Genomic DNA, 18,990 nt, shown 5'->3' with positions numbered 1-18,990 from the left:
TAAGATTTATTTTTAGTTATATGGATTGATGTGAATATGTGTACTCAGGTGTGGATGTTCAGAGAAGTCAGGAGAGGATGTCATATTCTCTGGAGTTAGAATTATAGGACTTGGTGACAAGCCCAACATGGATGCTGAGAACCGAACAAATTCCTCTGTGAAAAAACAAGTGCTCTTAAATTCTCAGTCATCTCTTCAGCCCCATTCTGTCTGATATTTTCACACATGTTTCACATGTTGAGTCTACATCAGATTGAGAAGACAAAAAGAAATGTAAAGTTAGGCAAAAGATTTAACACAAGGTAAATGAATAAAAATGAATTGAGATATTAATAGATTGTCAGAGCTAAATACTGAAATTTATCTTTCTTTTCAAACATGTTAATAAGGCCCAGCATGGTGGCACTCGCCTTTTCCAACACTTATAAGGAAGGAAGATCTCTGATAGTATGAAGCAAACCTGGTCTACATAAGGAGTTCCACAACAATAAGGACTACATTGAGATACCTTGTCTCAAACAAACAAATAAATAAATGAAACCCCCAACATATTACTAATCTGAAACTATCAAAATCAAGTATTTATTAAAATGTGACTGTGACTTTTAAGCTTACTCAGTAATCATAAGTGATAGTAAACTTTAATCTTAGAATTTTAGATGGCAGAAAACCCAAGCAGAAGGAATTCTCATCATTCCCCTTAAGTCACAGGGTTCTTGTTCTCTTTATGACATCACTTTCCGTATCACCAAACTTAGGCCCTGGCAAGTCACAAGTGGGAGAGAAATGTCTATACCAAGATTGTAAGTATTTTTGTCATAGTGCCTTTACTGTAAAGTGATGCTTATTATGTTGTTATTAGGTCAATCATAAACATGGAAGATGGTCTTAATAAGAGACTTCATTCTTGAGCAATAGTATTAGCTGCTTTGATCTAACATGTATTTGCTCTACTTCAGTAAAATGCAGAGATTTGGACTTTTTTTCCCTAGAAGTCTTGACTTCATGTCATGATGTATTTGTTGATTATCAAATGACATAATGAATTATTGTTAACTAGGGTTGTATCAGCTCTCTTTGAGCCACTTGTAGATTGCTGGGAACAGGTTTTATTTTTGTCACAAAAGAGAATTATTGAACTTTAAAGGGCATGAGTCAGGTGTTTTAAGGCTGGAGTTCAATGAAGAAGACCTACACAAAGGAAACTTATAGATTGTTTAATTTATTTATTAAATTTATTCCTCTTGATGAATACTGGGCATGTAAACATATTCTGACATGTGAAACAGGTTATCCAGACAGGAAAAAGTAATTTGATAGTAGTTCTTTCCAAATAAACTAAAAAAATAGATAGATAGATAGATAGATAGATAGATAGATAGATAGATAGATAGATGATAGATAGATGGATAGATAGATAGAACACCTTTCAATCATGCAATGCTTTGTGAAGAAAGCCTGAAGGCAAGACAAAAAAATGGAATTCCAAAATAAAAAGGGAAGGCAGGCTTTTAAAACTTAGCAATTCCTGTTAATTGTAGATGATCTGATCTATATAAATATGATTATCAAAGAAACTTTCCTGTGGGTCCCAGGGCCCATCTCTTTGGAATATGTTGCTTAAAGAAGAGTCTCGAAGATGCTCTGAATGCATTTGTCAAGAATATATTTAAGGTTTGAGAGACCTGGCTAAATAAATCTAACCAGTGTTCTGGAATATAAAGTGCTATTGTGGAACTCACTCTGTAGACAAGGCTAGCCTAAAACTTAGAGATCTGTCTGCCTCTACCTCCCATGTCTGGGTATTATATCACATCCATAGGAAAAGCATAAAATCAAGCTCTTTAGAATCTAATGATCATCATTCTGCTCCTACTTATAGGACATCAACCTTTTCTTTGAGATAACTTGTTACTTGTCTTTCTACTCTACCTTATTTCACAAACACAATTCTCTTGAACTCCTTTCCTTGTTTTGACAGCTCTCTAAAGTACAACAATGCATTTGTTGGAGATATTTCCAAATATTTGATGTGAGATTTAATTTCTATAAGCAACCATATTGATATAGCTTTTTTAGGGGTATACTGCATTTCCATATTCATTTATTTCAAGAAATTTAAATTTTTATTCTCTATTTATCTCTTAACACACTGACTATTCAACACAGAGATATTTTTCCATCCATTCATAACAGCAAGGAAATGCAATCGGCCTTGATGCCCATCAAAAATGAAGAGATTGTGAAATTATAGTATACACAGTGGGATTTTATTCAGTGGTAAAGATATGAAACTATATATAAAGTTTGCAGGAAAACAGATGAAACTGGAAAATGTTATAGTAAGTGAAGTAACCTGGTGTGTGTATGCATGTATGTGTGTATGTGTGTGTGTGTGTGTGTGTGTGTGTGTGTGTGTGTGTGTGTGTGTGTGTGACAGAGAGAGAGAGAGAGAGAGAGAGAGAGAGAGAGAGAGAGAGAGAGAGAGAGAGAGAGAGAGAGAGAGAGAGGAGAGAGAGAGGAAGAGAGAGAATTGGGGGACAGTATCAACTAAATCTAAGTATGTGTGAAAATACCACAAGGAAATTTGTGATTTTGTATGCTAGTTTAATAAAAAAATAAAAATAAAGCAGAAAGTATAGAAAATCTTAAATCAAAGAATAATCCCTTTAACGTCCTTGGATTTGAATTATCTTAATGTTTTCAAGTATTTTCTCATTGACTTCTAGTTTTATTTCAATATACTAAGAAAAGATGCTCTGAAAGATTTCAATGCTGTTTCAATGTGTTGAAATAAATTTTTCTATTCTAATTTATCATAGGGAATATTCTATTGAAATGAGTGGATAGTATATTTGTTATATGAGTGCTCTGTAGATATCTAAGACATGTTCTATTATGTTGTTTATGTTCATTTTAACTGTTAACTTTATTTCTCCATGTGTTGGTTTAATTCACAGTTTTGAGTATGTGGAAGTATAATTTATGAAATTTGTCTTAGTTTCACATTTGGTGCCATGATGAAAACACTTGGCAAAAGCAATTCAAGTAAGAAAAGGTTGACTTATCCCATAGTTTTAGGTTACAATCTATCATGTCAGAAAATCACAGTGACAAGACCTTGAGAGAATTCATTGTATTTCAACCAGAGTTTGCAGCAGAGAGCAATGGACTCATGCCTGCTATTTGTTATTAAGTATTAGCTATTTGTAATTAAGACAATCCCTCACAAACATTCTTAGAGACCCTTTCCCACCCCCTCCAGTTGTTCTGTATTGTAACAAATCAGCAATTAAAATTTACCATCACACAAACAACTGAAATCTATAACCTTAGTACACTCATTTAACAATGCATAGCTTTTATGGATTCCATTAGCTTCTTTATTTACCCACTCAGCTCCCCTATGAATAGAGATATATTGACTTGCTCTTCCCAGTCTCCATGCTTCTATTGCCTTAGGGCATGGAATGGATACTAACCACAATGTTCATGGGAGTGAGCATTTTTCCTTTAGATTATGGTAGAAAAACAATCTTAAATTACTGATTTTACTGTTAACAGCATATAGTTTCTACACATATTTTACTGAAATTTGGAAGACATTTTCTAATTCCATTTTCTTCCAATAAATGAATGAAATAAAAATTAATATTATTATTTTAATTATTCGTTTTACATATACTGATTTGATCAAATTATGTTTATTTATTATTTTTATTTAGGATGAATGTGCTAATTAATTTTCTTTTTAACTAAATTATATTGTTGAGTATAAACCTCAGTCATAATATTATTTGGTCTGTAATTTAATTTTTTAGTAGAATATGTTGAAATTTAACTTATTGTAGATCTGTTTAGAAATGAGTGTTTTTCTGTAATATTAATTTTTAATAATAATCTTGACAGTTTGTAGTATATTAATATTGACATAAAGGATCATTCAAACTATATTTTCTCCCATCTTTTTTCTTTATACTGTTTTATTATTGTTTATACAAATATTCAAAATCTTGATTTTAAATAATTATTTTTTAATAAGATATTAAAACTGCAGGTTCTATTTCACAAACTATTTTAATATTCCATTATTGTGAAACTTATCATTTTGCATTTAATTCTCAACTTTAAAAAAAAAAGTCTTCGTTAACATAAGATCAGAAGAATCAAAATGACTGAGTTCTCTATATTCATCCACCAGAAAATTGTTCTACCATTGAGACAAAGAGTGAACATTAATTCTTAACTTTATATGTCATCAAAATAAGTAAAATATGGGAGCTCAAAAGGTGGTTCATTGCATGCCTAAGAGTCTAACCAGCATCCAGGTAACTGCCATTAGTGCATGGATGCCTGCCTATAATCCCAGTGTATAGAAGACACAGAGAGGATCACCAGAGCAAGCTGGTTAGACTAGCTGAATCTGTGAGCTGTAGGATCAAGCAAGGTACCATGCTTCAATACATATTGAAGAGAATCATTAAGTTTGCCCTTCTAATGTATATATATATATATATACACACACACATCAACACACACATGTACCTGCACATAATACAAACATGCATACATATATACATCACATACACTTACATACGTAACCAATAAATTCTAAACTGAGAAACTACATACTTGGGCATGTAATTAATGCTCAAATTCAGTCAGATCCACGATTGATATCCATTTGTTACATAGTAGAACAATATGGGACAATAGTACTAAGGCCTATTACTGCTGGTCTTTGTTTAAAACAAATAAAAATTAGTTAAAATGTTTCTTCCTGCTAACAAAGGTTTCCCTATAATTAAAAAAAATCAGATTAGAAGTTATTAATGGAAATCTTTTTACAACATAGCTTGTTAATTTGTTATTTTTTCATAGATTATCTACATAATGAAATTCTACATAAATACTTAGAGTGTACCCTGACAATCCTGACATATACATGCATACACACACATATATCATTTAATGACCTAGATTTGGTTAAATTTTGAGAAGATATTGAGTGTTTACTTTAGTTAAACATGGGTTAGAAAGTGGTATCTTAGCTAAAAGCCAATTCCAAGAGAATTTGTGCTATGATTTAGAAAAATGACTTGATCAGTGTTTTACAAATTAATTTTAAAAAACTCTAAAATTTAGATGTGACTAAAAGGTGGGCTTGTAAGTGTGTATATATCTCACTCCCTTACAAACACACATGTATATTCTACTCTATCTTAGCTTAGTCTTGTTAAATTTGGAATACTGTTCGCTCATCCCTACTGTCTTGTAGATGAAATTGGCTTACATAATAATAATAATTCAGTAATTGTCTAGTTGGTGGTGTTTTTTACATACAATAATGATCATTAGATACATGATATTTGTATAAAACAATTTAAAATTTTCTATTTTATTTTAATAGCCTAAAAGTAACATATGGACCATACGATAATTATATTCCAGGTAAGATGGAGTTCAATATTTATTTTTTAAATGAATGATTAATTTTTTTTCCTTTTTATTGAAAAGAGATTCTTTTCGCTTTTGCTGATTACAGTTTTCCTTTCTTCTGCTTCTTCTTGTTCCTCCCACCTCCTACCCCTCATCAGGATCTACTCCTCTTTTGTCTCTCATTAGAAAAGAATGGGCTTCTAAGGGATAAATACAAGACTTAACAGCATAAAATATAGTGACAAAACAAACACCATCCATCCAAGTTGAATAAGGCAAACCAACAGAAGGAATAAAGCCTAAAAGAAGGTTCAAGAGTCAGAGACTCACTCATTCACACACTCAGGAGTCCCATAAAACCTCTAAACTGAAAGTCATAATGTATAACCAAGGACCTGGCTCAGACCTGCGCAGGTCTTGGAAATGCCGCTTCGGTGTCTGTGAGTTCACACGGCCTTTGCGAAGTTGATTTAGATGTACTCGATCTCTTGGTGTCCTCCATCCCTTCTGACTAATACTTTTCTCACTCCTCTCCTATGGGTTTCATGAGTCCTGAGGAGAGGAATTTGATGCAGACATCCCATTTAGAGCTGTGTTTTCACAGGATCTCCCTTTCTCTGCCTAATGTCTGTCTGTGGATCTTTGTATTTGCTCCATTCTGCTTTAGGAGGAAGCTTCTCTGATGATGGGTGAAGAAGACACTGATCCTTAGTATAGCAGAATATCATTAGGAGTCATTTTATCACTTTTTTTTTAAGAACAGTAGTATTTGGTTTTACCCTAGATCTTTGGGCTGTCTAGTCTCTGGTTCTTGGTCACCAAGCAGTGTTGGGTATGGATTCCATCTTGTGGACTGGGCCTTAAGTCAAATCAGACATTGGTTGGTTACTCTTACTAGTTTTGCCTGATTAATTTTAGACATGTGTTTTTTACCTTCAGTTTAAAGTCATAAAAACTGCTATGGCTATATTGCCAAAGATCTTTTCTCATGGAAACAGGGAGCACATTTTACATAGGTATATGTTGTATAAGTATGGTTTTAAATCTGGAATGTTTTTATTTTAGAAATAATATAACACAGTGGTCTTGAATATGAAAAACAATGAAGAAACTGAATAAATGCCTTTAATCAAGAACCTTTTACTGTGTTCCTGATTGTTTATATTTAGCTAGTGTCAATACTAGACAAGGAAAATCTGTTTAATATTGAATAACTTTTAGTACCAGCTTGTTTTCTGTCTTCAATTAAACTTCAATATAACTTTCATCCTGAACATTTGAACATTGATCCTAATGTTGTCCCTTGGAAAGTAGGAAGTTGTTTCTCTAAAATTTGCAATATTTCATATGCACTAATATAGTGATGGTATTTCTCATTGACCTCAGTTGTAACTGGAACAGCCTTAATCATTTCTATTGCTATTTCTGGTAATATCACTTTCTTAGTCCCATTTTGTATTTGTTTATCATTTTTCCTTTATTAAGCCTATCTTCCATAACAGCCTATCTCTAGAGTATATTACATGTCCTCTTATATCTGAGAAGCTGAATATTAACTAATAGGATTTTAAGTCTTAGTATGCAAATTCAAGCACATATTTTCTGCATATTTTACGTTAAGCAGTGTGCTAAGTTCTTCGGTAGCTACAGAACCACATTATCTTTCTGTTCTGAGCAGAATTATATTAAAAAAAAGAACATATGGAAAAAAATCTGAACTGGAAGACACAGAAATACTGAAAAGGGAGCAGCAATACTCTTTTTCCTCCTTTATGTTATGACAGCACTGATTTCACTATGACTACTTTATATAGCTATCAGTCAAAATATTTATTTCTAAAATTGGTCAGGGTAGAAAATCAAAGTTTCCCATATAGATCACCAAAAAATTCAAACTATCAAATAAATGAAGCTGTAATTTGCCTCATTTATTTATTTATTTGTATGGTATATATCATACTCATGGCCATTTCAGTTCAGACAAAATTCCATTTATAGCAAAGCATATCTTTCTTATTTTAGTCAGTGAATTAAGCAAAAAATCATGGAATCAGCAATACTTTTCCCTGGCATTTCCCAAACCACCAAGGCCAGGAAAGAAACGGAGATCACTACCTTCCCAATTAAGCAACAATACAGCTCCTGTGAGTATATGAAAATATCATGTATACATTAATAATAACTACTTAGTAACAATGATCTTGTATAGTAATACATTGTTAAATGTGCTGTGAGGGTAAGGGCTAATATGAGTCTTGTCATGAGGGACATATTTTATATAATTACCACCCCAATTTTAATATTGATCATAGATTATTTTATGCTAACACTTCATTCAATACTCTTACCTGTAATATATTGTTTGCAGAGCAAAAAGATGTCAAGATACTTTAATTCACAATTAGTATGAATAGCAGTGAAAGCTTCACTAGCTATAAACTCTCAAATAGTGTCTTTTTTAGCCTCTCAATAATGAAGAGAGATCCTAACGTGTTATGCACCAATGGAGGTCTCTATCAAATTTTGATGTTAAATCTTAAAGAAAAATTGCAGTCACTGTAAATTGGAAGTAGACTACAAGTAGGGACATAATTGCCCATTACTTTAAATTTCAATGAACTTCAAATTGGAATAGACTTTAAAATCCACAATTAATCGACAGTTTTTCTAAAAATACTTTGAAAATATTAAAAAAATATTTCCAGTTAAAATTAAAATACGTATGTGGTATCTTATTATTAAAGGCTATATAACATGTTTTTTCCTTATTATTATTTCCAATATTGAGGTAATCGATGAACAAAAGTTAGCAATTCACAGACCACCATTGTGGATGTACCGTTCGCTGATGAGAATTCCCGAGCGACCGTCCGTTTATTTAGCTGCAAGGAAGGGCCTTCCACTGAAACGACCTCATTCTGGCAAGAAAGAGTCTAAAGAAGCAGCCTCACCCAAGCCTTTGCCTTCAGAAAAACCAAAGAAAGAAGAGAAAGTGAAAAAAGTTGAATCTGAATCAAAGGAGAAGACAGTGTTGAAGATTGTCAAGGAAGAAAGTCCCAAACCAGTGGCCAAGAAAAGTTCAAAGGATTCACGGAAGGACAAGGGGTCAGCTTCAGACTCCGAAGGGGAAAAGGCTGCTGGGAAGAAAGAGGCCAAAAAAGGTAAAAAAGAACCGAAGGATAAAAGCTCAGCTTCAGAATCTGAAGGTGAAAAGGCTGCTGAGAAGAAAGAAGCCAAAAAAGATAAAAAGGGACCAAAGGATAAAGGTATAGCCTCAGAATCTGAAGGCGAAAAGGCTGCTGGGAAGAAAGAAGCCAAAAAAGATAAAAAGGAACCAAAGGATAAAAGCTCAGCTTCAGAATCCGAAGGTGAAAAGGCTGCTGGGAAGAAAGAAGCCAAAAAAGGAAAAAAGGGACCAAAGGATAAAGGTATAGCTTCAGAATCCGAAGGTGAAAAGGCTGGTGGGAAAAAAGAGGCCAAAAAAGGTAAAAAAGAGTCGAAGGATTCAAAAGGTACACCTGCAAATTCAGAACCTGACAAGGCTGCTGAAAAGAAAGTAAGCAAAGTTGTTACAAAGTCTTCAAAGATTAAAGATTCTGCAGATTCTGACACTGATAAAGGAGTTTCAAAGAAAGAGAGCAAGAAAGACTTGGCCAAGAAGAAGGAAGGTAAAAAGGACAAGAAGGCAGAGGGAGACTCAAAGGAGGATGCTAAGAAAGACAAGAAGAAAGACAAGAAAGACAAGAAAGGCAAGAAAGACTCTGCAGGTGATTCCTCTGAATCAAAGAAAGATGAAAAGAAGGCAAAGAAAGAGAAGAAGGCAAAGTAGATCTTGGATCAGAACTCAAACTGAAGGAAGAACTCCAAAGTATATTCAGTGAACCCATTTCAGTAGTCTTAAAATGAGCTCATGAGATAAAAGTAGTGTGCAGCAAATTAATCAAATAATTTTTAAAGAGAAGAAAAAACACAAGGTGAAAAGAAAATATAGTCAATGCATTAAAAAATACATAGGGTTAATTGAACGATGTGGAAGATGCAGCTATGGAGTTTTAGAAGTAAAACCACTAGAGAGAACAAAGAATATGCAAATAAGAATAAAGCAGAAAATAATGATAGGGAAACAAAGAAAAAATACCAATGTTCAGCAAGGACTCTGAAAAAAAAAAAAAAAAGGAAACTCCAAGAAGGCTTGATACTTCTCTAGATTTGATGATATGAAGCTTGAGCTTGTACACTTAAAGGAGCACAATGGCCAAGAGAATCAAAGCAAAGTTAGAAAATAGAGTTTGAATTGAATAAATATCCAAGATGGCTTTAGGAAGAAAACACAGGGAAGGAAGTGAGGGAAAGGAGTAAGGAAGACAGGAAGGGGAAGATGTAAGAAAAGATAAGAGGAAAAAGGAGCATCATTGTAGGGAGAAGAGAAAGAAAACCTTGAGTTTACAGGGCCATCTGAGTTTAAAGTGACCACAAGATTGAGACACTTACAATCCCTGATGAACATTCTTGGTAAATTAGTTTTATCTTACTTTAATCCAAATTGAATTTAAAATAATTTAACTAACTGCTAAGTTAAAGTTGATACTTTATAGTCTTATACTTCATAACTTTTATTTTAAATTTTTATTTTATGATATTTAAATCTTCAAATTATAAGAAATACATGGCTATCATCAAACAAATGAATTATTTTTAAATAACTGTGAAAAGGTTAGGTGAAATGGAAATGTTTGTGGTATTGGAGAGATTGTGACTTTTTTTTTTAAGTTACAATCACATTTTCTAATAGAAGAAATAGTTCCACCTCTCCTTTTAAAGCTGCAAAAAGGTCATCAAAATTCTCCATGTAGTCAAAATCAGCGGCTAGGTGACTTTGTCTTAACGCCTTTACTTTTTGCCTTTACCTCTCCACTCACATCATTTCTGTTACTACATCTACTCTTGTAGCTTTATAAGTCAATTAATCCTATATTTTAATCCAATGCTACCTTCATTCATTTCCAAAGGCATAAATGAAAATGTTTAAGACAGCCTATTGATTGTTGCCAGGCATCTTCAAACAAAAAGGACCACAAACAAAACTTGATATCCCCACCAGAGACTATTGCTTCCCAAATCTTGATGCTGCAATCCTAAGCTAGGGCCTCTTCTGAAGCTGGTAAGTCAGTCCTTGTTTCCTTCATTCTAAGTCTGCACTATTACCAGAATATTTAAATTTTTCAGTTCTACATCTACAGTTCTGATGTTTCCACACTCACAGTTCAATCAGGCATTATATTTTACTTGAAGACCTCAGAGTCTTCTAAACACAGGTAAAGTCCTTTGGTTTGTCTCTCAATAGCACTCCGCATCCCATTCTCCAGGCAGAAACCACCTGTATCCATTACCTTTCTTGTTACTGTGAGAAAACATTTTACAAAGCAACGGGAAAAGTGTTCATTTTGTCCCATGGTTTAAAAGCACAGTTCATCATGACTGGCAGAAGTGTGAAGTGGCTGATGCCACGGAGTCTGTAGTGAGAAAGCAGACAAGGAAAAGAAGTTGGGCTGGGCTATGGTACTTCAAGTTACTTGTCCTGATTACCCACTTCCTTCAATAATACTTCAAGGTTGTGTGTACAGCCTTCAAATTTTGACTACCAGCTGAGGATCCAGTGTTCAAGTGCATAAGCATATGAGAGAAATCCCATAATCAAACCACACCACCACCATATTTCTATATTGACCCAAGGCTTGCCATCTTTTAATGTTACATTTTGCAGAAACTTTTCCTCTAACTTATAAGGCCTTGAATTTGATCTGCTCAGGAACAATTTCGATGTCTTCATGTGGCACCATTATTGCTTTTCTCCTTCATGCATTTGGAACATTGCTTTAGTTCTATATTTCACAATACCTCATCTTGTGACAGTAGCTTACACACTTACACTATATCCAGAAGGCAATTCACTAGACCTTCGTATTGTCAATGCCTTCCAAATTGTCTTTCTCAGTTCATTTTAATGGATTAATTCTGTGAGTTTTATGTTGATAGCAAAACTTAGCAGAAAGTACATATGTTTCTTGGAGCCTTCCAGTCAGTTGGACGTGCATTGATTCCCATATTTCTAGCATCTCCCTTCAGAATGGTATTTTTGTTAAAATTCACGAAGCCTCACTAAGAGATCATTGCAATTAACATTTATAGTTTTCATTTGAACTGCCAGTATAATTTATAAAGTATATTCTGTGTATTCTGACAAACTTGTAATGTCAGTTTCTGTGAGTACAGAGGTTGTTGTACAAACACGGTGTTCCATCTATTCATTCTTCCTTTCACCCTGTCCTTTGGCAACCATCAATATTATCTCATTAGTTTTGGCTTTTCAGAACTGCCTTAGAGTAACAATCATGCATCTTACAGCCTTTACAGACAGGTAAAGGCTTTCACTCAGTGCAGAACTTTATGTTTCTTCTATGTCTTTCCTTCATGGCTTGATAGCATATTTCACTTTACATTGAAAAATAATAATATATCTCAACAAGAATAGATTATCTAACAACTGCTTAACAAGGCCTTGGCTGTTTCTGAGATTTGGTAGTTCCTAATGCAGCAAATATATTTGTATGCAAACATTTCTGCAGAGATTTATTTGTGCAGGTCAACATATACCTCCCTATGCATATATATACAGCAATGTGCTTACACAGAGATTACCAAACTTCCAAAGTGCCTATGACATTTTGTATTCAAGGCATTTTGCATCACCACATTGCCTTTATTCACAGTTGTCAGTGTATTGTATTTTGTTACTTAAGTCAGTATGGAGTGGCATTTCCTTGCTCCAGCTTAGATTTTCTCATCATGTATTCTGTGGAAGATTTTACATATGCTTTTTTGTGTTCAAAACTATGTGGCCTCAGCAAATAGATCTATTGCTGATATATCTATTAAGATCTGTCTCTTTATGATCAGATTGTTCACTTCTTTTCTGAGAGTTTAAAGGATTTTTTATATCAGTCTTCTTTTTAATCACATATACATTTTTGCAAATATTTCCCAGTGTGTGATTTAGTTTTTGTGTCCTCTTGGCACTGCCCTTTGCAAAGCCAAATAGTTTAACTTTAATGAACTCCACTTTATGAATTCTTATTTTCCTAGGGTCTTTGTTTTTTCATATGAAGAGTCATTATAGAACTAAAGTCATTAAAATTATTCCCATGTTCATCTACAGATTTTTTAGTTTTATGAGAGAAATTGATGTATTTTAACTGATAAGTAGACATTTTATGTACATGGCACATAGCATGAAGTTTTGATATGTTTATACCTAGGGACATTCTTTAATCTATCTAAATACATATGTTACCTCATATAGTTATTAGTTTTGTATGATGAGAAAATTTTAAAAATGTATATTCTCAGCAATTTTAAAGCAAAAAAAGCATTGTTGTTAACTATAATAGCTCTGCTTTACAAGAGCTATCCTTAGCCCTAGTTTTTAGCATCTGCAATGTGTGAGATAATTTAACATCAAAAGGAATTCTCCTGGCTTTCAGCCACTACCACAGTACTCTCTGTTCCAGAGTTTTTAGATTCCAATCTTGAGTGAGACTATAAAATATGTGATGGTTTGTACTTGGCTAATTTCATTTAATAATTAAATGTCTCACATTCATTGATGTTGTCCCCAAAATTCAAGTGTCCTCTGTTGTCCTCAAAAATTCTAGTTCTGAAGAGTATTGCATTGTTACTTTGTCCGGTGGTCCTCTGATGCAAATTTTTATTGAGTCTATATTTGACTTGAGAATCGTGCTACAGTGAACATGAAAGTGTAGACAGCACTTGAATAGACTGATTTTATTTCTTTGGTATAGATATCCAGTGGAATGGCTGGATCACATGGAAGCTCTCTCTGTTTTGGGGGAAACCTCCCAAGTACTGCATAATGACTGGACTAACTTACATCCCTCTTAAAGAGTGCACAGGGGCTCCCCTTCAACTAACTCCTGTGCAGTACTTTCTACCACTTACTGTACATTTAAATTTCTTATGAATCAGTGTGATGTGATATCTCATGGGCCTTTAAGTTGTATTTCTTTGGAAATTAGTGATGGTGAAAACTTACATGCAGGTTGCCAGTTTGAATGCTTTCTGTTGACATGTCTATTGAGGGTCTTGTCTCATTGTTAAACTGCATTATATGTTTTGATATTAATGAGTTGTTTTAGTCTTTTATATACTTTGTAATGAAACTGTGGTCTTCAGACATTTTCTCTCAAGCCATTAGCTTATTGATTTACTCTTTTTATTTTCCTTAATGGTACACAATATTTTTAGTATGATAACTATCGAGTTTGTATGTTGGTCCTTTGTTGCTTATGCTTTGGGGATTGTATGTAAAAGTCTTTACCAGTATTATTGTTAAAAACTTTTCCTTTACTTTTTGTTATTATGATTTTGTAGTTTCAGGCTGTAAGTTTAAGTCTTTTGTTCATTTTAAGTTGATATGTATAAATGAAATGAGATAACTGTCTGATTCGTTTCTTGTGCATGTGGATATACAGTTTATCTACCAGTTTATTAAAAAGGTGATCTTTTGTTTTTATATATCTATGGCATCAACACGAATGATTGTTGACTGTGCAGCTATGTTGCAAACTCTGTGTTCAGTATTCCGATGGGTCCTATGTTGATTTGAATGGTAATTTCCCCTGGAAGCATCTGTATTTGAATACTTATCTCCTATTGGTGGTGCTGATTGGGAGGTGTAGATGTAACCAACCTTCTTATTAAATAAGAAACACAGAACCAATGCAAAGAAGAAAGCCAAGAGGTCAGAGCTAAGAGCTAAAACCTTACCCTTCCTCCTGAGGTGGTCCTACCTCTCCGAACCGCAGCTACCCCTGTGTTAAAGTCTTTATACAGAGTTCCTGTTCTGCCTTCTCATTGGTTGTAAACCCAACCACATGACCGCCTTGTCACAGCCTGTCTGTATAGGCCTCCAGGTTTTCCATGATTGGTATTGAGATTAAAGGCATGTGTATCCAATAATGGCTGTATCCCTGAACACACAGAGACTTACCCAGCTCTACCTACCAAGTGCTGGGATTACAAGCGTACGCCTCCACTGCCCTGCTTTCCTATGGCTTGCTAATAGCTTTGATCCCCGGGCAACCTTATTTATTAACATACAAATAACATTTTAATACAAATAAAATATCACCATAGGGAGGTTTAGGAGATGTGAATTTTTTTGTGGGGCAATTGTGCCACCAGGGGTAGGTTTTGAGGGTTTAAAGACATGAGTCAATTCTAGTCTACTCTCTCTTCTTCATATAATCTGATTTAATTTTATAGATGATATGATATAAGTGTCTAATTTTATTCTCTGGCCCAACAATATGTAGTTCTCCCAATTATCATATTGAAAGGACCATGTTTTTTCTATTGTACTTTTGTCAACTTTCTACAAAAGCTATGAAATAAGATTACAAGGGTTTTCTTCTGCTCCTGTAGTCCTTCCCATGGTTTCATGTGTCAATTTTTATATAAATACCATGCCATTTTAATTATTATAGCTTTGTAATAATGTATGAATTTGGGTGCTAGAGTACACATAGCTGTGATCACTTTGCTAAAGATTGTGTTATTTTGTGTTTTGCTCCCTGTTTCCTGTTTGTGTTCTTATTTTAATGTGAGAGGAATTCTACTGCAGCCCTGGTGGTCTTCATACCCCTAACCTTAATGACTAACCCTCAAATGCTTGAATTACATGCAAACACTGTCATGTCTAGTACTAGTCATCATTTTGGAGTTCCTTAACAAATGTTCTGAAAACTGCACTTCTGAGCTAATACCCAGACACTTTTAAATTAGTATATCAGGTACTAGAGACATGGGCCTGAGTTTGGTTCTTAGCCCAGAGGTTTTGAAGCACAAAACTGCTTGTAATTCTGGGCCAAGAGAATCTAATACCATCTTCTTTACTCCTTGGGTAGTTGCACTCATGTGTACAATAGACACATATACTTGCAATATTACAATAATTAATCTCTATTATCTCACTTCTCTGAGAAGAATCTAAATACTCAGAGAGAAGGGAATTCAGTGATAGAGGTTATCAGACAGCAGAACAGAAAATTTGGCCAAGGCAATAAAGATCTGTTTAGACCTGCTTATCAGCATAGTATGTCTGATAAGTGCTACTGAGGGAGAAATTTTAAATGTACTCATCAAATATATATATATATATATATATATATATATATATATATATATATTACATTAACTCATCAAATATATGTACACACACACACATATATATACATATATATATATATATATAAGCTAAGTGTTTAACTTACCTGACTTTTTATGAAGCATAGCATCTGTTGTGTTTTACCTTATAAATAAGTTAAATTATAATTTACTAATTTGTAATTAGAACAAAACTGAAAACTTAATCTATAGGGTATGTAAGTAACCACACATTTTTATATGTATGTTCATGTGAAATAAAATACATCAGTTCTTTCTTTGACATTTTTGTAACTTTTTTTTTTTTGTTTTGTTTTTTTTTTTTTTTGTTTTTCGAGACAGGGTTTCTCTGTGTAGCATTTTTGTAACTTTTATAGATATTTGTTAAAAAGTCATCACTCACCCATCCCCTATGGCAGAGCCCTAAATTTGAAATACATATTTATATGCATTATATTTATTATTTTTATATATGATATGATATAAATGTCTAATTTTATTCTTGCCAATATCGTGATTGTGTGGCATATATATTAAATTTATAAAGAAGAATACATTTGGAATAAAGTGTGTCTTTTCGAATGTTTTGAACATATAATCTTAGAACTCATATATTTTTTCAAAATTAAAATTTTTATATTGCATTAACATTAGTCAACTTTAATGTGATTAAGGAGCTTTAGAAAATAAATGAAGCTTAGCAAAGGAGGCCCACGGTTGTGACAGCAGGGACAAACAGTTGTAATTTAGAAAGGAAGGTGCATTTAAAAGCTTAACTTGTGTAGTGGATTGCAGCCGAGCCTTTAATGGCCCAGCAAGCTCTTTTCTGAAGGGAAAAAGGAGGAGTGGATCGGCAGGAGAAGGGAGATGGGGGTGGGTAGAACTGGGAGAAGTAGAAGGAGGGGAAACTGTGGTCAGTAGGTAATACATGAGAGAAGAATTTTTTTAAAAAAAAAATAGCTTAATTTTTCTTTTATTAACACTGAAACTGAACTCATCCCTAGCCATAAACATTAATCATGTCCCAATACTGCTCTATTGTTCAAAGAATGTGAAAAAGAAAGAAGATGCTAAAATGAGAGACATATCACCAGCTCTGCAAACAAGAAGCAAAAACAACCACCAAAATTTAAAAAGGTCCTTTTAGAAGTACAACAGAACCCTGGCAATAGAGACACTGTAGAGTTCAGTTCAAAATCTATGGTATGTACTGAATTTAAACTTTGAATTCTGATACTGATGTGAAACTTCTAGCTTAGATTATTGTTGATATCTTTCCTTATTTTTGTTCACTGATATGCAAATCTCACTAAAATATCCTTTTAGTCTTTGTAAAATGTATATTTATTGTTGAGGAGGGTCAAAAGTTCTTTAAGCCACTATCAGCTCAGTTGTGTTGAATTGAAATTGTGGCTTAGTATTAATGCAATGGAAAGGAATTTAGTATGATGAACTTCTTTTCATGGGAATCTTGTTAGAGTTTTGTGTTATGGTTGCAATTAACTCATAGGACCTTTGAGCGTGAGAAATGGTCAAAGCCCTCTCCCATAAATATCTGCTTTGTATACTAGTAGAACTAGAAATAGCAGAGACATGGCTGTATCTAAATTTTTCTTCCTAGCTTTCAGAATTTATCTCCCATTTATGAGAAGAGACTGAGTTGTCCACTTTTAAGCATTTTGAATGATTAATATAATAATATTTCATAAAAAAGAATAAATGCATGAACTATCTCTTTCACCCAAGCACTCATTACAGATTATTTGTTCATTTCACTGGGAAATACATGACACAAAAAAGAGAAATTGCTTATATAATTATCCTATTCTTAATATTTCTTATTGCTCATATTTTATGCTATGTATTAATTATTAAGTTACAAAAGGATTATAGTTGATATTAAAATATTTCTACATGATAAATTGTTGATCTTAATATGTATCATGAAGCTTATATCATTCCCTAAGAAAAATTACAAAAAAAATCACCTTTAAAAGTAGGAAAATAGTCAAATTAAAAAATTTGACCCTAACACTGAGTCTTTGGCTGGCTATTGGGACCCCATTTCTCGTAGCGGGTTGCATTGACCTTCCTCAATATGAGAGGAAGTGCCTAGTCTTGCTGCAATCTGATATATCATGTTTGATTGATATCCATAGGAGGTCTACCCTTTTCTGACTAGAACTGGAGGATGAGTGGGTTGTGGGGAAGGGGTGAAGTGGGAGAGAGGGACTTGGAGGAGAGAAGAGATGTTAAAAAAAATAACAATACTAATAAAATCATTTTTAAAAGTAGTAAAATTAATTTTTTATATAATTATTTATATATTTAAATAACTTAATTTAAATAATTATTTAATTTTTAATTTAAAATAAAAAATCAATTTAATTTAAATAAATAATTATATAATTATTTATATATTTAAATATATAAGATATACGCTATTAGTACTTATTTAATTTTGTTTCCAAGTGAAATTAGTAATAACTGAAAAACAGAATCGCTGAAAAGACATAGAAAATGTAATAAGTAATATTTAAAATGTCATTTCAATGAATGATGAGGAGACATATCAATATATCACTGCTCATGAGGATTATAGACAACTGTCAAGCAATGAGTACTAAGCATATTATATAGGACCAACTCCCCCCAAAGCACCCTTTGCCTGAGACTCTGATGCATTCCTGATACTTTAGAGCAGTGACATCACCAGATTCTGTAACTGCTGAACTTTAAGTGCCAGTGTGTTGTCTGTCTCTATCTTTATGTAATAATTGAACCTAGTCACATGCATTCAAGTATGATAATGGAATTTAGCTTATCTTAAAACAGAACATTAAAATCATTACAAGTTAAAATTGAGTTTGGGGCCTCCAACAATTGTCCAACTCCAGATGAAAACAGAAATATTTTCCATTCATAATTTTACTTTCAAGTATATTTTAATGGCATGGCTTTCTTCTTAAATAACTGACTTTTATTCATTTTGCTTACCTTCTCCGAGTGAAGATTATGCATTTGAAGGTATCAAAAAGAACTTCAGAACTTTAGGGTGTTATATCACAACAAAATACAAATGAATTTCTTCAATAAAAAACAACATTTACAATTAAGAAAAATGTGTAAATATTAACAGTTTAAGAATGGTTAATGATAGTAAGTGAAATCACAATCTAGAAAATATATATCTGATCTACAAATAAAGCTTAGATTTTTATATTTCTAATATTTTGTAATTCTAAATAAAATATAATTTAAAGTTGAATTTCAGTCATGATTTAAAAAATGTATTTACTAAGAAGTTGC

The 18,990-nt window shown here is 33.1% G+C and overlaps 1 protein-coding gene across 1 annotated transcript; it reads left to right on the top strand.

Annotated features, from left to right (window-relative positions):
• Window positions 1–786: 786 nt before the first annotated feature.
• Cylc2 (cylicin 2) lies at window positions 787–9,268 on the top strand. The gene is made up of 4 exons (XM_052717222.1): window positions 787–803; window positions 5,411–5,451; window positions 7,462–7,583; window positions 8,228–9,268. Exons 1-4 carry the CDS (start codon window positions 787–789, stop codon window positions 9,266–9,268), a joined length of 1,221 nt encoding a protein of 406 aa, XP_052573182.1.
• Window positions 9,269–18,990: the final 9,722 nt, after the last annotated feature.

The sequence above is a fragment of the Peromyscus californicus genome, unplaced genomic scaffold (genome assembly GCF_007827085.1).
Source record: "Peromyscus californicus insignis strain IS unplaced genomic scaffold, ASM782708v3 Scaffold_5__1_contigs__length_169319896, whole genome shotgun sequence".
Classification (NCBI taxonomy): domain Eukaryota; kingdom Metazoa; phylum Chordata; class Mammalia; order Rodentia; family Cricetidae; genus Peromyscus; species Peromyscus californicus.
Note: the sequence above shows the minus strand (reverse complement) of the source record. Positions and strands in the feature narration are given on the sequence as shown.

What these genes read in the sequence shown, in the direction of transcription:
- Cylc2 (XM_052717222.1), top strand. An exon ending in ATACGATAATTATATTCCAG is followed by an intron (nt 5,452 to 7,461) that starts GTAAGATGGAGT and finishes TTCTTATTTTAG; the next exon opens with TCAGTGAATTAAGCAAAAAA. An exon ending in TAAGCAACAATACAGCTCCT is followed by an intron (nt 7,584 to 8,227) that starts GTGAGTATATGA and finishes TCCAATATTGAG; the next exon opens with GTAATCGATGAACAAAAGTT.